Source organism: Furipterus horrens, unplaced genomic scaffold (assembly GCF_987537825.1).
Source record: "Furipterus horrens unplaced genomic scaffold, mFurHor1.1.pri manual_scaffold_10, whole genome shotgun sequence".
In the NCBI taxonomy this organism is placed as follows: domain Eukaryota; kingdom Metazoa; phylum Chordata; class Mammalia; order Chiroptera; family Furipteridae; genus Furipterus; species Furipterus horrens.
The window spans coordinates 6,037,333-6,059,817 of record NW_028327180.1 but is presented as its reverse complement, the minus strand read 5'-3'; the positions used below and the strand labels follow the sequence as shown (position 1 = coordinate 6,059,817).

General features: G+C 40.8%; 1 protein-coding gene across 1 annotated transcript in view; it reads left to right on the top strand.

Annotated features, from left to right (window-relative positions):
* The window catches only part of SCLT1 (sodium channel and clathrin linker 1), a 73,118-nt gene that overhangs the window by 19,233 nt on the left and 31,400 nt on the right, over positions 1-22,485 (top strand). The window contains exons 11-16 of the mRNA XM_090289046.1: positions 2,940-3,010; positions 12,771-12,861; positions 13,562-13,653; positions 14,642-14,819; positions 17,308-17,406; positions 20,328-20,399. Coding sequence (XP_090145172.1) covers positions 2,940-3,010; positions 12,771-12,861; positions 13,562-13,653; positions 14,642-14,819; positions 17,308-17,406; positions 20,328-20,399 — 603 coding nt within the window. The remainder of the gene's footprint in view (positions 1-2,939; positions 3,011-12,770; positions 12,862-13,561; positions 13,654-14,641; positions 14,820-17,307; positions 17,407-20,327; positions 20,400-22,485) is intronic.

Below are 22,485 nucleotides of genomic sequence, written 5' to 3'. Positions count from 1 at the left end.
TCCTATTCCTACATGAAATTAATAGTTTAACATCACAATTATTCCTTCTTTCTTTCAGTATAGCCCCTAGAATTCTGGGGATTATGTAATTCTTTGTTATATTGTACAGCAGAGCCCCTATTTTATTATAAACAACCCAAAATCATGGTCACGAAAATCATGAGAAAATAATATTTGAGTAATCACAGGAAATGCATTAAAAATTTCTAGGGCACAGAATTTATAGTTGCAGGCCAAAATTAAACTGTGGATACAAGAAAAGTGGAAAAGGAGTAACAAGATGGATAAAAGAGAGTTGTGTTATAAAGAGCAAATAAAAGACTATACTGAGGGATGAAAATATGGAAAATGGTTATGAGGAATTTTAACATGTAAGAGTTTTTCTTAATGTCCCTGCGAAGAATGAAACCGCACCGCTGAGCCTGAGGGGAGGTGGCTAAGTGATTGTAATGACCTTGTACTTCTCAAGGAACACTCAGAGCTTAGTCACAGGGCAAGTGTCTGTCAAAATCAATTTGAAGAAAAGGGCCCTTTAAACATTAAACATTTTATATTTAAAAGTTTCCTGATTACATGAATAAACTCATTAAATGAACAGGTGTCTACAGATACACAATAAATTGAGGAGTATAAACAAAGTAAATAAAAAGCTTCTGTGACCAGTGCACATTAATAATATACAGAAGGTAAAGTGCCCTAACCTGAATGGTACCGAAAAGTACAAGTTTATGTTTGTTTATTATGACGATAGGTACACTAAGAGTTCATATTTCCAACAGATTCTCTTTACTTGAAGTCATATTCTTTTTTGAGGTTTGCTTATCTCTATAAAAATTACTCAAAAATATCTGTTAATTACATACTAAGTTCCTTGAACTGCACGAGCAAGAGCATCTGTGCCCAGTCCACTTGCTGAAACAGGGGAGACTATGAAATGGTCCGCGGCTATGGTGCTGAAATAGACCGTGACCAGAAGAGATGCTGCTTTGGCCTGTGTGAGCCTCCACGCCCACAGACCTGCCACGTGTGTGTCTGATCACAGCCACAGAAGGAGGCCACGCCTCCGCTGGTTTGCTACCAGGCAGTGTGGTGCCAACCCTGGCTCTTAAAATTCACGATTCCGATGTAGACTTCCACTGAGTACTCTACGGCTTTTAGCTTTAAGATGCTCCCAAAAATTTAAAAAAAAAAAAAAAAAAGCACACGCATTACTTACACTCCTGCCAAAACAGTATATATAATAAAACATTAATGGTGCGATACAGCTATTACAGAGGAACTCAGATGCGTGAGTCAGTTTGGGCTGAGCCCGCTGAAGCAGCTTCAGCAGGAGACTTTGAAATTATATTAAAGGTCATCTTCCACCTCAGAGGAAAGAGACATCCTTCTGTTCTATGCTTTTCAGTGGGATGGTAATTCATCCTCTGCTTTGAATATCCCCGTAAGAGATGTACTTCCCTGACAGCCTTGCCTTTCCACTCTGGTGATTGGAAAACTAAAAATCTCTCCTGCGATTTCTTCCCGCTGACCCATGGTTTTATCCTGCGGAGAAGTCATAGAAAGCTCATTTCTTCAACCGAGCCCCTCAGTTATTGGCACATAACCGTTTGTCTTTCCTGATGCGTGCCCAGGGCTGCACCCAGAGTTTGGGTTTTTTTTGTTTGTTTGTTTTTGTAATTTTTTGGTGTGGTATAATTTACCTACTAACCTATCCTCTGTCCTTCTTTCTCTGCATGTGGTAGCCGGTCTCTTAAACTGTGTCTGTGAATTGAATACTAAATTCTGGTCTGCAGTCTGCTTCCCAAGAGGAAAGGAAAGATGCAGTCCAGAGGCTTTCTTTCGTGTCTCCTAAAGACGTTCATTCCATTCATTCATTCATTCATTCATTCATTCCTCAGAGGTTTAAGTCCTTAAAATGTACTAAATTGTGTACCAGATCCTAGGAGCTCCGGGAGAAGCTGGTCCTCAAAGAAAAGGTTCACGCTGTAGCCAGAAATACATAAACTTTAAATATTATAGGATTTAAACATAATGCAGTGTGCACTGTCAATATACATAGGAAGTTTTATCAAAATGCAAAAAGGAAACAGTGAACTCCGCCTTCGAGTGGGCGGAGCACGCAGGGTGTAGAGGCAGGAGCGCGGGCAGAGCGAGGACGTCCCAGGCAGAGGAAACTGGGGTGCTGTATGAAAAACGGGACCCCACTGAGTTTGGGCGGGTGGGAGAGGAGCGATGAAAACGCCTCCGGGACTTCTGTTGGAGAGGTGAGTTGTGTGGCCAGTTGGGATGGGAGACACTGAAACCAGCACCATGAGGCAGGAGGTAACCGTCACAGAAGGCACGCAGGGAAGGGCGTGGAGCTGGTGCCCTGGTGGTAAAAGCAGCGCATGCAGGGGAGCAGCGGCTCCCTGAGAAAACCTGCCCTACACGTGGCAGACTGCGTCCCCGCCTGTTCAGGGGATGAGAGCGGAGCGCACCAGCAGCGGAATGGGGACGGGAGCCGGGGAAAGGGACAGAGGCCGCTGATGAAGGGCGTGAGCTGGTCCCAGATTCACGCTGCGGGCCAGTGAGCCCGAGCGCCGCTCCCGCACTGTGGGGGACGCCGGCGCAGAACGCAGGCCGGGGCTTATGCCCCCGCGGGGCCCGAGACCACCCCTTTCCCGCGGCCTGGGGACCTGGATCCTCCGGCAGCGGAGCCCTCTGCGCAGGGAGGTGAGCAGAGGACGCGCGGTGGCCGGAGAAAGCCATTGGGCAGAGATGCAGGTGCGGGCAGGTCAGAGGGAGGCAGGGGACCCCTCGGGTAGTAAAGGCGAGGAACGTGGCCAAGAATCGAATCGCTGTCATTACTTCGTTTTATCTGTCCACGTACATGCCCTATGGTTAATCTTTAAAGGAGCAACTTTAAATGTTCTGATACAGAATGTTTTTTCTTGTGGCAGACTAACCAACACTTTCTGGAAACAGTAACTGGACAAAATGTGGAAATCGAGCGACTCCAAAAACAACTTAGGTATTTTTTAAAATAAATTTTGTTATTTTGTCTTAATTATTTTTCAGAGAAACGAATGAGGCTGTAATTTTTCTGGAAGGTGGTTTTTTCCTCCCTTTTGAGTTTCTGTCAATAGCTTTTGTATAGATGATCTTTTGGGATGGAAAGAGGCTGAAATAAAAACTATTAGTCAGGAGACAATGATAATATAAACCAGTTTCCTTGGGTAAAATTTTTCTATAGGTGTCTTTCTTTGGATTCCCCCATAAGCAGACTTTCGGAGAAAAGGGTTCTGAGCGTGTAGTTTGTTTAGATGTAACTAACTCTGGGGAGCACCGTTCGGGGGTGAATAAGGGAGACAGGGAGAGGAAGAGGAGCAGCAGGCAGCCAATGAAAGGCTTTTAAAATTGGGCAGTTTAATATATATATATATACACACACACACACACACACACATATGTTTAATAATCATTGCATTAATAGACTATAGGAAAAGCTCCAAATGACAAGAAAAGTTTTTTGTCACTTTTTGTTCCTCTCACTCATGCTTCTTAAAATTAAGAAGTGTGGCCCTCTGAGGTTCTGTTCTGTGCTGTAATCATTTACGAATATCTTCACGTTGTAATGTATATAGGAAAGCTATCGGCACCCACACTGAGCTCAGAGAGGTCAGGGTAGAGAGGAGAAGCCAACAGAGGAAGAGGCTGGGAAGACACCAGTGAGACGGGTGGCCCCCAGGGGAGGAAGCAGGTCCGGGTGAAGGGCTGCCGAGCCCCGTGCTTGTGATGGGTAAAGGCAGGACGGGCTCTGAGAGCTGCCTGGGATGGAGCCCCGCAGAGGTCGTATTAGTCTCCCACCTGCCACCACAAATTATAATTGGGGGCTTCAAACAACAGAAGTTTATACCTTGTAGTTCTGGAAGCTAGACGTCCGAAGTCAGGGTGTCGATGGGCCCCGCTCCTTATGGGGCCTGGGGAAGACCCTCTCCTCCACTCATCAGCCGCTGGTGCCGGAGGCACTGCGCGGCGCTGACGGCCTAACTGGGATCTCCCTGCCTCCGTCCCCCACGGCCCTGTTTTCTGTCTCCCCTGTGTGCCCTCTCCTCCTTTAGAAGCCCACCCTAAGCCAGGATGATTCATCTCAAGACCCTTATCTAAATGACTCTGGAGTCCGCTTCCAAGTGAAGCTTCGGGTGGACCTGAATTTTGCGGAGGGCCCACTATTCAACCCACTACAGAGGCCATTGTGGTTTTCCCAAGAGAACCTCAGAATCTACTTTCTTTTCATATCCATGCAAATCATTAAAAAAACATGGAACTCATTCTGGGTGGTAAAACGATTCTTAACAATTTTCAAAGGACTGATTTAATCCATTCCACAGTTTCTTAGAACATTGGAAAAAGGATATGAACATACATTTCAAAAGTCATGGCAGTCAGGAAAATGCATGTTGAAATAACGTGATGCTCCTTCACACCCAGTTACCAATGCCAAAAACATGACGGGGACTGTCACAGCAAGTGCAAAAGGAGCTTCAAGAATGATGCAGTTTGTATGTGTCTGAAGTCTTTTAAAAAGTGCGTGTGTTGATTATGGGTATATATTTTTAGTTTTGTATATATCCATATATATTTAGATATATATCTATTATCAACTTACATAGTAAAAGAATAAAATGTCTACATACTGAATATGTATTAGAAAAGAATAAAATGACAACATTTCCAGGAATGATGTTCTCTAACCCCAAATTAGTGATTATCTCTGCGGAGTAAGACTCTTGGCAGAAGTAGGGAACCGGAGACAGCCCAGGTGCCTGGCACCGGGGAGATGGACGAGTGAAATGCAGGGACCGCATCCTGTGGGATACTGTGCATCATTTAGAAACACGTATTTGCATGTAAAGATGCAGGTACAGCAACAGGGTTTGCATTTAAAAGTAAACAGATTTGCTCTATAACATAAACGCACATGCAACAACAGTATGTAATTGACCATACATGTGTGTATACTTGTACATCTGTATCTACATATCTCCAAGGATATGTCACATTTAATGTGAACCCCAAGATGAAGGGGAATGGCAGAGATTGAGAACACACAGAAACACAAAAATCAGCAGGGGACAGCGATCGCTCACAGCTGATAATGAGAGCAGACCATGGGATTAATTTCACTCTGCACTCAAGGTTCAGAAAAGAGTGGAAGGAGAAAAGAATATAAGATGCGTGGTGTATGTAGTACAAATCAATGTGGCGATACTGGAGTACGATGAGTAAGGACATTGGTTTATCAAGACCTGCGATCATATGATAATATGATAAACAGAAAATAAAAATGCATATACAATATTTTTGTATAGGAAAAATGAGCAGAACTTGGTGATGTTGGGATAAAGGACAGGGGAAGAGTCATGGAATTTTATTGCTAATGGTATCCTAATGATCATCTTACTTTGACTTTCTAATTTTATAGAAGAAACCTAAATGAACCCAAGGCCCAGAAGTTATTTGCCTTATTCAGAGTTGCACAGAAATTCACAGAAGAGCCCAATTGGGACGCTCGTGTTGTAATCGCTCATGTAGTGAGTTTCTGTACCTGGTGCTCTGACAGTATTCACAGAAGCAGGAAGTCGGGAAGGAACGCTGCCTGTTCGACACAGGATGACGAGTGGATACACTGTTCTCTGACATCTGTGTGGAGTTCCTTTTGGCTTTTGCACATTCAGGCCCCAAAATTATCAGCTGAGGTTGGAGATTGATAACTAGCTGTGGTTTTCTAAAGCCTAAAAAGCCTTAAGTTTAATTGTCCACACGCGATTTTGCCATAATATTTCTTGGCAGTATTCCATAGCTTCACATGACGCAGCTCAGAGTTGTATACATAAAACTGCACTTGCTTTTCCTGACACAGACTTGAAGGAACAGAAGGATGAGCAGATGCTTCTTTCAGGGAAGAGAGTGTTGCTTTCAAGTTTGACAGATTCTGAGTGATGGGCATATTGACATTACCAGACTTGAGGTTTTGAGTTGCCCTATATAACGATGCCAAGAATAACTAAATCAGAAACTCTTTAAACACCAGTGTTAAGTTTGTACTTCTACTGAAAACATACTAGTTTCATTTGTTGTCTGATGTTATGGTACAAAAAAATTAGAATCATGGGAATTTGTAATTAAAGCTTTTCATCGTGTTCCTTCTCGAGAGTTTCTGGGGATGCCCCGTCCTAGCAGATGACAGTCTTCAGTCTCGAGCAACCTTCACTCACCTGGTTTCCCCACCCCTCTGGTTATGTACAAACTGCTCACACTGCTTGTTTTGCTGTTGCTCATGGAAGAAGTTTTGGTTCCTTTTTACCTGTGATCATTCTCTTTGTCAGAAACTTTATAACTTTCTAAACCTGGTTAAAACTTGCCTTCTCCAAGACTGCTCATTCATTCCACCAGATTTTCACTCCTTTGTGGCTCTACTCAGCATTTACTTATTTAAACAAACTCTATGCTATTTCTCTCTAGGTGCTTTCTTGTCGTGTGTATATCTGTGTCTGGTTATGTCCAGCTGAATTACGGAAATGGTTATTTTTCAGGTCGCGTCAGCTCAGATTTTGCATCTTCCTTGTAGAGTCTTTGAAGGAAAAGACTGTCATCTGTATATACATCCTTCCAGAATAGCAACAGTATCTTGTTAAAAGGATGTGCTATAGACTGAAGCAAAAAAAGAAATTTTTTTTAAAAGCCAATTTCAAAAGTGAAAAAAAAAGTATTGAGGCATTTGCATAGAGGTCTATGTTATCTTCTCATCAGAGTGGCATCATCAGAATGTTTAGTTTTAAAAATTTTAGCCACTATGGAATGATCTTATTAGCAGACATAGATATTATCTTCTTATAAAGAATCTGTAACTTGTCAATCAGCTCATTTTATATTTAATAGAACTTAAATATACGCAGGTGTGCTCTGAGGGCAGAGGCTGCCTTTAATAAGTTTAGTTGTGATAGGATAGCCTCAGATTATTGAATGTGACCCCTTTCACCTCACGTACACTTTTGTGCCTAACGACCTCTATGAAGATGAGATGCCACTGAGCTCCTCTAGCTCCAGGCTCTCCCGGCGATCTCCACCACCACGGCACGGGAGACTCCGAAGGCTCTAAACGGGGCGTGTGATCTATCGCAGATCCTGCATCTTGTCTTCCGTTTGAGCGGCTCCAGCCAGTTTCCACTGCAGAAAACCCAGAGGCATCTAATCTAAAGCCTTTCCTGCCTCAGCTCTGCCTTCTGCGTCACTGTGCTCTGACTGCCCTTGCTCAGTCCGTCCTCTCGTCTGACAAACTTCCAGATCGGCGTGTTCCATCTCCACTCTCTTCTTTCATACTGCCATCAGGATGGCTTTCTGTCATGAAATCGGGTCACGTCACTGTCCTTCAGTGGCTACGAAATGTCTATATATGTACAGGCTTCCATGACTTGACCCCTGGCTGCTTTAGATGTTGCCACTCCTCCCCTTGCTGTTTCCCAAGTCCCTCACGTTCTCGCATTGTTCAGACTGCCTCGCTGCCCTTCACTGATGAGTATCCCCTCAGCTTCCAGTGTCCTGCTCAAGCGTCCCACGTTCTAGGAATCTTTTCCTAAACCTTCATGGCTTCTTCCTCCGTAGGCAGAACCAAACGTGCCTTCCTTGGTGCCTCGGCTGTAGACTGTAGATACTTCTCTCATGGCATTTTTAACACTTTAATGTGCTTAATTCTTTACTAGTTTTTAAGATCCTGAAAGGTGTGGCTCAGAATTCAATCGTTTTAATCCTGCCATCATCTGGCCCCATGCTGGGCACACGGCAAGCGCTCAAAAACTATTTTTGCGTGGTTAAGTCAGTTAAATAATTAACTAAATGGCACTTCATTTAGAGGGACAAAGCTAAACTAACTCACGTGGGTTTTCTCTTCATGTACATTGTCATTGATCTTGTGGGGGACAGGCAATTTCTTGGAATGTCATTATTTAGAAAAATTATTTTTATATTCTTCAGCTATGCAGTAATGTGTGACCACTTAGTAGTTTGATTTCCAAAACAACACACCAGAGAAAACCATTTTTAATATGCTTAATAGCAGCTTCGCAAAATGATTTAAAAGACTTTCAGTGTTTCCTGTTATAGATCCAGGCTTTTAACCATACTGACTTTGAAATCTGTTTTTATTACTAGTCATCTCAATGTTTGAATGCCTGATAGACGCATTTAAGTATTTTGTTAATGTTTAGTGCTTTATTTAAATATGAAATAAAATCCAGGAAATATTTAAAATGTGATAGTGAAAGGATTTTTAAACATGTAGTTTTATTGAAGAACATAAGAGCAATTTGATAGTAATGTGATTCTTGATATCACCCTGTTATGTTCAATGTAACAAAGACTAAATTATATAAATCAATTTGTATAGTGTTCGTTTTTTAATCTTTTATCATTGCAGATAACTTTTATGTAATTTTTTTTCAAAATATATATCCTTTTGCCAGGTATAGTTTTATTTCAGCTGATGAAACAGATTTTTCTCAGATGTTTCATGCTCCAATTTGAAAAATATTGTGTCTTCCGTGATGTGAATGCTATGGAAATCGGGAATTCATGGATCACTGTATTTGATTCATAGTGTCTCTTGGAAACTATCCCGTGTGAGAAATGGCCCTGAACAGATGTGCTTCGTCATAAGAATTGCCAGACACTTCCTTATGTGTTGGCAGCCAGTTTTCTGAGTGTAGAAAGCATGTTTTAAGAAATAAGGCTTTGCTGTCATTTTTCTGTCTATTCACACTATTTTACTTATAGTTACCCCTTATTCAAATATTTGTATCATTTGCTCTTAATCTTGAAGGGGCAAAAAGAAGAATATTAGACTTTACTTCCAGAACCTATTGGTCAAGAGTAGAAACAAACCCATAACTTCATTGTTTAACGCTATTGCCTCTAATAATTGATTCCTGGTGCATTTCAAAATATGTATTTCATTGGTAATGTTATTTTGCAGAAACTCAGCATTTGTTATCTTTTTTGCCTTAAAACAAAATCCTCCGTTCTCCTTGGTTGTTGACTCTCCTTGATAGAGCATTTTTCTGTATTTGTATGATCTGGCCTCTGCCTTCCTCTCTACCTTCATCTTCTGCCTTTCTGTTAGTGATACATTCCAGCTAATTAATCGTTTCTTTAAGTCCCTTTCCCCCACTCTTTGCAGTTACTGCTAATTCACTCTGCCTGTGACTCTTCACACTGGGTTTCTTAAGTTGACCACAACCCGATAAACATTTTTCAGCATGTCCGTTGCATAAGCCCACTTAAGAGTGAATTAATATATTCTCCAGTTTGTCAGTGATATCCGAAGTTATATGACTCCAAAGCTATATTTGTAATGATCGTTTGCAATCTTTTTGAAAAGGTAAACATGTTGATTGTGTAGTCATCCCGTAAAATCTAAGACAATGGCTCTACATCAGAATCACCCAGAGAGACCCTGAAAACCATGGAGGACCAGGTACCACCGCCAGACATTGTCATAAATGAGACTGAGACCCTTTGCGTATATAACTGGACGAGCTCATTTTCATGCACAGAAAGGATAGGGAAACTTTACTAGTATATTAGAAAATTGTATTCTAACCTGGAAATTAGAATTTTGAACTACTTTAGATTGTGTAAAACTCTGAATTAAATTTTTAAAGACTCAAGAGTCCCTATTTTGAAGTTTTGACAGCTCAGTATGTGGATCGTTAATATCTGTTGCTTTTAGAGTTTCTTGGTGGGCTTGTCTTTTGAATAGGTTTGACCATTAAACAGACACTAAAAATTGAAAGAAGAAAAATTTTAAATTAAAATTTTTACAGTTTTGCTGTTTACCATCTATTTCCTAAAGTAGGAGTGATCTTAAAATTTCAGAACTTTGTCTAAAATGATGTTTGGTTATTCTCTAAAGTTCTTAAACATAAATGATTGGCTTTACTATAGCACTGGGTAATTACAGAAGTACTTATTAAAATGCCTTTATTTTAAAGGAAAAAAACTAGAATATGTGTCAAATAAGCTAAAACTGCATTTTATTTTTCTCTGAATCTTACCATTTTTCATTGCATGAAAGAATTATAATAAACATTTCTAGAATTTCCTTGATATGAGACTATAAAAAAAACATAAAAATGTATCTTAGAGTAGACTCATTGTATCTGATGTTAAATCTCTAAAGAATGTAATGATATTACACATTTTAATTTGTATCCAAGCTAATGCTGTAATTTAAATACAGTACTATATCTTGTCTTTTAAATTATATGGGTAATACGTTGCTTAATAAAGCAAAGCTTTGTTTTTTATAAATCATGAAAAATTACATTAAAGAAATATCCCAGAAATTTTAAATTCTTTGACACACCTGAAAATGAAATAATGTGCTTTTTTAAATATTCCTTTTTAAATATTATATAAATATATAAGCAGATGTGATATCAAGATTGTTTAATTAGTTCTTCTTGTTTGTTTATTGTTTTATCAAATTTGTTATTCTACAATGAAAACTATGCTTGACCTTGATCTAACTTGTACACAAGCAAACATATATCTACAACGTTCACATGTAAAATCGTATAAATATATAGTTATTGACGTTCCTTCATAAAATAAAACTGGGATTATTTTTGTTGGTTCCTTTAGAAATTCAAAGTATGGGCTTTGAAAGGACTCACGAGACCTCACAGAGCGTAGTCATAGAAGTCACAGGCAGACACAGGGGCCCAGTGACACCCCAGCGCAGAGCCCCGGGGGCTTCATTCACACCAAGACTTGCTTTGTCTCCAGACTGAACTACCAACACGTGTGCAAGGAGTCTTGGCTTCAGGACAGCTCAAGGCGGAAGTTCCCACCAGGGTCTTTTTTTGCCCCCCTGGTCACATAGTCTAACCCAGCTGTCTAACCAGATATCCCAGGTGAGAGCCGTCAGTAAACTGATCCTGGCTGGGGGTTACCAGAGGAGAGTCAGACTTTAAGCAGCACCTCATAAATCCCAGTTTTCATTTCTTGGCCAGGAATCAAGGCATCCTCAGACTTTCTCCATCCAACGGTAAAATAATGCTATTCCACACAGTTCCTGGCAATTTAACATCCTGAAAAGGGCAAGATGATAATGATAGCTTGCATTGTAAGAATCACAGTGAAGTTGATAAGGTGCTTTAATATGAATTACCTGATTTGAACTTTATGATAATTCTCTGAGCTACCCAGGAAAAAGTTGTCTTTATCTCTCTTTTAGAGCCTCAGTTCTGAGACTCAGAAAGGTTAAGTGATTGACACAGTTCACATGTTCACGTGGCCCTTAGGGTAACGGCTCCAGGTCTAGGAGACCAACCTTACAGCTTCTATCTTGGAATAGCTTTCCGCGTTTCAGGCCAGCAGGAGCTATAAACAGCTATTTACTGCTTTCCTAATTATCTTGTGGAACAATGTAGTAATGAGCACGTATGTATAAACTGCTACTTGTTTTCCCCAAAAAACTTAGTTTTTTTTGCGGTTTTAGGGGCCATAATATAATAATCTAAATGCCCTTTTAATTATGTACAAAAACAGGTCTTAGGGCCAATGCCTAAATTTTTTTTTTTTTTAATTATGTGAGAGATTCTGTTTCAAATGAGAGATCCACAAGATTTCAACACATGAATATCAAACTGGGTAAGCAAGATCTAAGTAAAATATCAGGGCATACCTGTGACTTTCTGTCTCCTTTCCTCTGGCATGTTTTTTCACTCATTTATAATATATTTACTCCTACCACAATATGTACTGGCTACTGTGCTCTTCAAGGAGGATTTAATAATTAACAAGATGGGATGCTTGCCTTTAATGATCTTAATTCCATTCTCTTTATAAACTTTGAATTCCATGAAGGAGTATCTGCTAATAATGTACAAAATATTATGTATGAAGGGGACTGGAGTTATGGTCTTTTGCCTATAGGACAACTTAAGGAAGGCTTGCGCTGAGATTTTGGAACTAAATCTTGAAGACTGAGAAAGTTATCAAAAGAAGAGGAAGGAGGCTAGTCCAATCAAACACATGAAAATATAGAGAAGGGTGTGTTTAGGAAACTGTGCGTCAGTGGTCTGTTATACCCGGGACATGAATTACGTGGTGGGAGCAGGCACTGCGTGATGCTCTCTGAGGCCAGGCGGTGGCTCGCCTTACATGCCATGCGGAGGAGTGTTGATTGGGTACCCAGAGAAGCAGGGAATCCAGAAATCGTTGTTAACCAAGACTTTTCATCACTAGGGAACCTCTTCTGTAGATAAAAAGCATTGTTATAGCAGATGAATTAAAGAGGAGACCAGCCGCGGAGAAATTGGTTTGCAGTCTGCTGGGATAGTCCTAGGGAGGAATGATGAGGCCAGAGGCTGGGCAAGGAAGGTGCAGCTGGATTCCACGATTGAGAGACAGTTTATAAGTAGAATCACGGGGCAAATTAGATAGACACGAGGACACCATCTATGACCGGGGTTTGCTGCGCTTGGCCGCAGGAGCATCTCAGCAGTCCGGTGCCCAACACCAGGAAGGCGGATTAAATGAATCTGTCACAATAAAAGCGAGGGAACCATCTATTACAGAGGTTTGCTCTTGGCAGACTGTCCTTCCTAAACATGTCGGCGCCCCAAAATCAGTATTGATTTTACTAAATTTACATATTTTTCTAATTTTTTGAATTCTTCACGGTGTATGAAAACTGTGTAACTGTATTAATTTACTTTCTGTTTTAGGCAAACCAAGTCAGAGCTGCGAATTGCAGCTGCCAAAGTGGAAGAGTTAACTAAACTGGCTGAACATTTGCAAAAACAGATTAAAAAGAAGGTATTTTCTTATTTCTAAAGACAGTTGATTGCCTGTAGCTGAGTTTTTTCTGTGTTTTTTATTATTGATCTATTTGGATTAGGTGTTAAACAGGGTTGCTGAAAAATGAACTAATCGTTTTCTTGCCCTCAAAATGCAAAGATGTATATTATAATCTCTAGAGCAACTCTAAAAAAAAAAAAAAAAATCCAAACAAATATAGCTAAAAGCCAATAAAAGATTAAAATGGTGTTGTAAAAAAAAATAATTGTTTAACACACCAGAAGGTAGGAGATTTTTTTAAAGATGGTACAAATAAAACCTGAATATATTTAAAAGCATCCCCATCTCAAAGAACTATCCTATGATTCTAATAGACACAGTATAACCTGGGTAAGAGAGCATAACCCAAAGACTGTCTGCATACGAATGCTTGCCTTGTTTTGTTAGACTTGCACTGTTGAAATACAGGAGTTTGAAATATTGGCAGAACTCTATATGCAATGACTGTTTTTGGTTATTGATTATCTAATAGAGTGAGGTTCTCTCTCCCCCTTTTTAGTATGCAGCTGATTTCTTTCCGAAGTGGTCCCGCTTCTTCACACTTACATATTCTAGCAGTGTGCTATCTTTGGAGAGTGAATTATTATCCTTGTGCTGTAGAACGAGGAATTGGATTTTCACATACTCGAAATGAGCTTCCGGTGTCTTTGTTTTCTAGGAGGAGGACATGGTGTCTGCCCAAAGGAGAGAGGAGGCCTCAGACAGGCGTTTACAGGAGCTGCAGGCTAGTATAAAAGTATTAGAAACAAGGTCAGTTGTGGAGTGTGTCTGCCTCTGCCTATTCTTGTCGAAAGATAGTCCACAGTAGAGGTGCAGTGCGTGCTGTATAAGTGCTAAAGGAATTCCAATCACAGGCTTAAAATCTGATCTATTGGACATTGTTTGTTTAAAAAATGATAGTCAAAAGATTGGTATGTTTAGGAAACGTATTCAAAGATCATTTCTGTCTGTACCTTTTCTCCAAATCTATCCTAGTCAAGTTTAGTCAATCCCAAAATCAAAAATGTTCTTTCCATCTTGAAGCAGAAAAGAAGAATAATGAAGTTGAGTAAAAATTATGTAGAAATGCCATTTCTTAGTAAACATACACAAGAGGAAAAATACCTGAGAGATTATTTATAGATGTGTTCCCTGAAGTCTTCCGAGGCAGTGATTTTCAGTTATCTTTAAGGTCTGGACTGTTTTTTTTTTGTTTTTTTTCCAGTGTTTTAAAAATAATGTTTTATTGTATTTTTTTCATTACCATATGTATATGACTTTATGAACTTGGGAAAATATTCAAAGATATATACTAGTAAGTTAACATGGGTTATCTGGGTAGAGAGCAGGAACCGGGAGCCAAGCGAAAAGAAAAGGGAGAAAGAAACCATATAAATGGAAATAACAGCTCATTCTTGAAGGATTTGCTTGATAACACTATCATGTAACTATATAATACCCCGCGATGCTATGGAAAATGTAACATAGTCAGAATCTAGGTGTGGTCTCTGCCCCACTGCTCATTAGCCATACAGCCTTAATCAGATGCTTAACCCCTGTTAAAGTGGGTTTACTTGATTTTCTTTGAAACAGGAGTAACAAAATCTACATTACAGAATTTCTGTGCTAATCAAATGAGAAAATGCATGTGAAAGTAACTGGACGAATGCTTGTCCGGTGATAGGTCCTCAGTAAATATGCTCTCTCCTTCCTTCCCTTTAAAAATGCGAACCTTTACAATGCGATTACTAATTTTTAGATCGTGTGTAGCAATCCAAGAAGCCAACCAATCGAGAGCAGAAAAAACACATTTGGAAAACCAGACCAGAGAGTTACAAGCAAAGTACAATGAATTAGAAAGTGAGAAATATGAAGCTATCTTAAAAGCCAGAAATAGCATGCAGCTCCTAGAAGAAGCTACCCTGCAAAAAAACCAGGTAAGAAAACGAGTTACCATGTTTACAAACAAGTGAGATCCTGCTGTTCCCCCATGTGACCTAACAGCACGGGGATTTATAACTACAGAGTAAACACGTGAGAACGAAATTGCTGTGCTCTCCCGTAATCAGCACTCAGTTATTGGCGGTAAGCTCGATATCAAAAAATACGGTAAAATGTCAGTCCTCCCCTAAAACTTATGTATGCATATCAGACTTCCCTTCTGTCTCCAACCCTTGTGTACCTAGTCAGCGCCTCCTGAAGTCTCACAGTCTTTAAAAAATCGGTTTCAGCCCTTTACTGCGGTATCCCCTATATTTTATTCAGATGGATCTTATTCATCTTTATCACCTACATAATTACTCTTAATGGAGCAGAAGCTTAATTGACAGGAATGAAATTTAGCTGCAAAGATTTATTAACTGGAGCCTTTATGTCACTTTTTTTTAACTCTAACAATTGATTCCTAGCTATCGCGAATATTTTTGTCTTTTTCCCCTTCCATGTGCAGCGTATATAGTTCATAGAAATCATAAAGGACATACTCATAAATTTGTCTTCAGAGTTGCTGCCTTCCTTCTGTGGAGATCGTTAACTCATTAATTCATTTAACCAACAGTTACTGAATACCTATTACATGCAGAGTACTCAACTGGGAAATGTGGAAGTACAAAGAAAATGCTTTATTTATATTTGCCGTTCTTACATAGTAGCAGGTTTTCCAAGAGAGCTTTTAAAAACAAAACAAATTATAAGTTGTATATTAAGAAGCTAATAAGAAATATAAAGAAATAATTATGCAAACTTAAACTGTGGGACTGCTAATCTTCCCATCTGAATTCTGCCTCTTAGAACGGTGGAAAGGCACAGAATAGACATTAAAAGCTTGGGAATCTCTCTTAACACCTAAGTTAGCTAAAAAAAAAATAAGAGCAGGACAAAATTGTTTCTCTTTCCCCTCTGAAGCCCGCGCAGGCACGTTCCCCACATCAGGTCGTGAAAGACGGCCGTTGTGTGTAGGGCAGGTGCAGAGAAGGTGGTCATGGCGCTCACAGCCTGACCCTCGCGTCTGCCCCCACACCCCCGAGTCGGGCGTCAGGAGACCCTTACAGAGGCTGTTCGTGGCCACAGCAGTAAGCCCCCTTTTGCCTCGTTGCTTGATTGTTAGAGAGTTCCTGCCTTCGGCTGCTTGTGCAAGAAGTCACGGTCCTTTCAGCTGATCACACGGACAGACATGAAGCCCAGCCTAGTGTAGTTCTTACAGCCCTCACCCCGCCCCAAGGGTGTCACACCAACACGGCTGCTGTTCTGAGTAGCTCACCTGTTTAAGCAGGAGCAAATTTATTAAGCAATTTTTTTTTTTTTAAAGACCGATGGGAATGTGTGTGGTGTCTTTGAAAGACAGTAGGATCCGAATACAGGGCCCCTTACTATGTGATGATCAAAAGGAGAGAGCAATTCCGTCAGGCATAAAATTGGAGCTTTTCTAGGCTCAAAAAGATATTTGGGCGAGAGAGGTAAATGTGGGAACCGTCAGCATATAAATGATATCTAAGATGATGAGATTGGATAGACCACCAAGGATGGATGTAGACGGAGCAAAGGACCGAGGCCCGAGTCGCAGGTAGTCGGTAGCAAAGAGGTGGCGGAGAAGAAGAGGCCGCAGCAACGCAGGCCGAAAAGGGCTGCCGGGCGGGTTAGGCAGCAGACGGACGCTGGGGTGGGCGCACTAAGGGCCCAGTAACGAAGGGAAACGAGGGGAAAAGGAGTCCGTTATCCCAGGTGTCGCTGACATTAAATAAGGCGCTTACTCGGCATGGACTCCTGAGCTGCCGGTGGGGATTGTGGCTGTGAGAGTCTGGGTGGCGAGGGCATGAGGACGACAGTATCGGGGACGCGGTGGCCCAGGCGCCAGAGCAGCTCTGCTCCACGGGGAGACCAAGGATTGGCCCGACTGACAACAGCGTGGGGTCCTAAGGCTGCTTTTTAGGGGGCAAGTAAACATGATCAGAGGGATAGGAACACATCAAGAAGACAGAGCAGGTAGTGTCTGTGTGGCTGAGGCGTGAGAGGACTGGGGACTGAATTTGAACACCGAGTAATGGAAAGAAAGGGAAATCCAAGGAATTTTTCCAAGAATGTACTGCCTGGACTTGGTGACTTCTTTTCTAGAGGGACTGAAGGAGAAGAAAACTCCAAGCATGACTCTAAGATCCCCGACTGTGGACGTTAGAGAGGGAGGGCCGTGGCTAAGGAAATTCCAGAGGAAAAGAACAAACTTTCAGTGAGGACAGGGCCAGGTGAGGAGGGCAGGGGAAACGGGCACCGCCCATAACTTGTAGGCACTCCAAGGGGAGCTGTCTCAGAAGTTTAGAAGATGTTTGCTTTCAAGAAGGCAGTTAGTGAATAAGTGTGTACCCGTTTCTTACGTTATTTTTATTTATACTGATGTGCTCTGTAATAACATTGGATGGTTCTCTTCCGAAGGCTCTGCTTAAGGAGAAGCAAAAAGAAGAAGAAATAGAGAAAATGCGAGAAACACTTTCTCAGATGATGCAAGACGCTGCCGCAAGAACCAAGAAGGAAGTAAGGGGTTTTTAATTATATTTAAAATTCAAATTTTACAGCTGAAGATTAAACACTACCTTTTACCTGAAGGACTTAACTCTCAGCTAAATGCATCAGTTATGCCAAGTGTCACATAAAAAATCATCTCAGGGTAGTAGCGCCTACCCTCTGAGTAGGAGTGGGCCCTCAGTGGAGGGGAGCGAAGTGGGGAGGAGCAGGATTTCGGCGAGGGCGGTGGTGAGGATGAACTCACCTGCATTATCAAGTGGACGAGAAGGCTCAAAAAGAAACTTAGAATGCCTAAGAAGTAAGAAGACCCGCTGTTTGCAGTATCCCAGAGCGCCTGAGGACTGGAGAAATCTGGTTTAACCTGCTATTTTATTGGTAAAGAAACAGAAAACCATAAGAGGTTATTGACTACTCAAGGTTAGATCCTAATTAAAGCCAGAACTGAGGCCTGTGCTTGCCCCTTGCGGTACCGAGCCCAGCTTTGTTTCCGTCACAACATGCGGATACTTAGCCCAGCCTGTGAACTGTGTGGTTCTTTGCTCTTATGTTTTCAAGACTAAATCTAGTGCGTTTTTTGTGTGTATTAAAGTAATAAGTTGCTTCTTGGTTTGAATTGTGAGGCTGTGAAAGTTAAAACTGTCTTGGAAATGAAAGTTTGCTTTTATCTAAAGAGACAGAGACGGCATTCATGTCGTTGCCCCTCCTGCTAGTAGAGCCGTGAATCAGGCTATCGTTGGAGTGGTGGGTTCTGACAGTGTGACGTGAGTTTAGGAGGCAGGAGCCACAGAAATCCATCTCGAGACGCAGACGCTGACATGCAGAGTAGGTAAGTGGCTAGCCCTGGGTCCCACCTCCGGGAAGCAGTGGGACTGGGACGCCGCTGCAGTCTGTGGATTCCTGAGCTGTGCTCTCAGGGACATTAATGTGTTTTGTTTTGTTTAGAAATTTTCAAACCCATAAAAAGGCTGTAAGAGCTGTACAGTGAACACTTTACCCCTCACCCAGATAACTCTCAGCACCTTGCAAAATCCATTCCCTTTTGCCAAGCATTTGGTGAGAGCCTATAGGCGCCCTAACGCTTTACTCCTAAATATCTTAGCATCTACTTCCCCAGAAAAAGTACACTGTACTCCCCACCACTGTGCTAGTACCGTACCTTTTTAAAAATCCACGTTACTTCAGTACAATCCACAGTCAAATTTCCCTAAAATACTCTTTCCAGCTGTTCAGTTTTGTAAATCGTCAGTTTTCCACAGTAACCTGCCTTCCTCTCTATGACAAAGAATCCTTTGTAGGATGCAAGCCAGTGGTCCATTAGAATGTCCACATCTGGGCTCGTGCGGCTCTTCCTTCTTGGTAGGTTTGGTCGTTTCTGGCAGAGCCGTGTGTGTGCCTCCTGCTTCATCATGTCAGGACGCTGGCGTGTTAGGTTGTGTGTTGGTGATGCTACGCTTGACCGCCCGGGTAAGGTGGTAAGAGCAGACTTGTCCACTGGGTGCTTCAGACATCATTGGAGGAGGTGTTTGAAGACCATGCAGGCAGGTGTTCTTTTCCTCCAAAATCTTTCCTCCGGTGGTTTTAGCCTTCAGTGATAACCCTTGCCTGAAGTAAATATTGTATGGAGTGATTAAAATGGTAATATTCTAATTCTATTATTCTTTCTATACATTTACGAGCTGTCATTTTTCAGTAAGGAAGTGCCCTGCCCTCCTTTTTAATATCACTCTGGGTTCATGAATATTTTTAATTTTGTATCTTACACTGCCATCGGTCTTTCTCATCCTCGGATTGTCTCTCTAGCTTTCTTGCCTAAGTGATGTTTCTCGCGTCCCGTACTTTCCTGCCTCAGACCTGGAATCAGCCAGTTTCTCAAGAAGCTTTGGTTGTAATTTTTTAACTTGACATTTTTGTCAGGGGCAAGATTTGGCAAAAGCAGAAATGTGTAGTTTAATTTTTACTGTAATATTTACATTACAATGCTTGCCTAGATATTCATAAAGACTATGCAGAGATAAACATAATTATCAAAAGCTAATACCCTTTTCCTTTCAAATGAGCTCCTACATACCTGAAGCTAATATAATATTGTGTATCAACTATACTGTAATAAGAAATAAATTGAATAAATAAAGTTAGCTCCTATAGAATAGTTGGACACACTGTATTTTCCTCCACTAGCTAAAGAAAAGGTATTAACTTTTTTCTTACCTATATTTTTTCACAAGTCTCACTGAGGTAGACTGAAGTAAACTGGTTTTTTAAAGCCTCGTCCGTTAAAAGAATGCTTTTATCAAAGTACTCATGATATGAGAAGTCCTCTCATTGATTTTCTAATTCTAAAGTAAATTCACGTTAATTCCATGGTTGATGGAGGTTATCTTTTGCATGAATCTTTTAATAATATCTGTAACTTTTCAAAACTCTGTGCTCTCTGAATTCAGTCCAGACCTTTCCACAAGCTTCAGGTATCCAACTGCTTCCTTAAATCGGGTTGTCTTCTTACCTAAATCATCTTAACAGGCATCTGTGTTCAACCTGTTAGGTCTCTTGAGCCAGACATTAAGGAAATTTGCAGATATGTTACTTATGTAGGGATTAATAAGTAAGTATTTTGAAATTGTCCCAGTTTTCATTTCTAATATGATAACTTTGAACAGAAAGAACCCATCATAAACAAAAGGTCTTTGCTGTTACAGGGTCAGAGGATCCTGGGCCAGGAGGTTTGGTGGCTCCTGTCCTTCATCTCAGTCTGTTTCTTCCCACAGTCGTGATAAAGTCTTGACTCTTTAATACATTGTGTGCTTATTTATCTTTTATGCCCTAAAAGTTACAACTTGATTTTCTATCAAAATTATTATCCTAAATGTGTATATTGGATATCATGGATTTCTGTTGTAGACCTAAACATTTATAAATATCTTCACTTACAGGTTGCAAACACAAGAAAACAGTATAATGTACAGATTTCTCGACTAACAGAAGAACTTTCAGCCCTTCAGATGGTATGTTAGAAGACAATACAGATCTTTGCTTCTAAAATTGCTTATTTTAAAGGCCAAGGTACATATTATTGGGCATTAGTTCATTCAAAAGGTTCTCGTTAAGGCAAGAATTGTGCTAGATGCCAGTAAAAGAGTAAAAATCAAGATAAACGTGTGATCTGTAGTCTTGGAACTTAAGGTCTAGCAGGAAAGATGGGTGGCATTTGGCACATTGTACTCTGATTACCTGTCTGGCACAATGAACACGCGTGGTGCCGTCGGAGCAGCCGTGGCAGCTGCTGCCGGTGCTGCGTCCCTGCCGGGGGCCGGGGAGGAAGGAAGAGTACTAACGAGAGTGTGAAGGAGAAAAGACAAGCTTCCCAAAAGGATTCCCGAAGGACGAGTAGGTACACGGGGAGAGGAAACAGAGTATTTTTGTGGCTAGAGATGGATAAATAAGTAAATTTAACTTGAAGATTAATGGAATGGAAGTTAATAACCTTGCTTACAAAGGAATAAAAGCACAAGCGTTTTTGAAATTGGGAAGATATCTGATGGATATTTCATCCCCCCTGAAAGAAGGAGGAACTCTTCCACATTCTACAGACTCTGTAGCACACCGAGTCATCCTGTCTAGGTTCTGAGAGCAATAGATAAAGGAACCCGTGGCTTTTTGTTTGTTTAATGCCCTGTTTTAAGGATATAGTAACAGCAGGTAAAATTAATGGGATGCAGTGTGGCCAGGTAGTCATGTTTAATTCTTGGTGGTTTTTCAGTTTTATTTCCTCTTCTATCACCTTGCTATTTTGCTTGTTCTCTTACATAGAGTGATTTTGTCAAAAAATTAACAACTTTGAGGAAGAAGGTCCTACCTTAGTCCAGGATTACTCAATGGGTTGTAAACTCTGGAAGGACAAGAACATTTGCCCTTTCTCTTTTCCCAAAAGAACATGTGCTATTTAAGACCATTAGGGATTTTACCTTTTAGCTCTGGAACCACCAGAGCTATATAAACTCACTTTAGAGTAAAAAAAAAATTATAATTTTAGGTCTTTTAAATAGATGTTTTCTTAGGAATTATAGTAAAAAAAATTCTAATTCATAGCTAAGTGGATTTTCTTCTAAAAATATTGAATGTGGTCTCATGTCCTGTTGAATCCACGGAGAAAACTGTACTGACTGGACAAGTGTTTGTTGGTGTTTGTGTCTGTGAGTTTTTGTTTATTTTTCTTGTTTGTGCGTTCGTTGCTCTCAGTTTTATATCCCACATATGAGTGACATCATATGGGTCTGAACTTTTTTTCTACCTGACTTCTTTCACTTAACATGATATTCTCAGGGTCCATCCATGTTCTCACAAATGGCGGTATTTTATCTTTTCTTGTGGCTGAGTGGTGTTCCATTGCATATATCGCCCCTATGAATTTAATAAAAAGAAAGGAAAAAAAGTGTTTAAATTAAGCATGTAGAAATACATTTGAAGGAAAGCACTTTCAGCTGTTTAAAATATATATTTTCTCAGGAACCTCAGGCTACAGATTAGGAAAAATATTTGCAAAGGGCATATCTGATAAAGGTCTGTTATCCAAAATATACAAAGAACTCCTAAAACTCAACAATAAGAAAACAAGTCACTCAATTTAAAAAACGAACCAAAGACCTTAACAGACACCTTGCCAAAGAAGATACACAGACAGCAAATAAACAAATGAGAAGATGCTCCTCAGCATGTGCCACCAGGGAAATGCAAACTGAAACCCTAATGAGACGCACCCATCACAGCAAACAGGGCCAGGTGCACCTGCAAGAATGGCCAAATACAGAACAGCAGCGCTGGCCACGGTGTGGAGCCACAAGGACTCCCATTTGTTGCTGACGGGAATGAGAAAAGCCACTTTTAAAGGTGGCTTGGTGGTTTCTTACAAAACTGAAGACACCCTGCCACACGACCCAGTAGTTTCACTCCTCTTTATGTGCCCAAAGGAGCAGAAGATGCCGGTCCGCCCAAAACCTGCCCATGACTCTTCATAGGAACGTTTTTCATAATTCCCAAAATTTGGAAGCCACCGAGACATCATTTACTATGTGACTGGATAAACGAACTGTG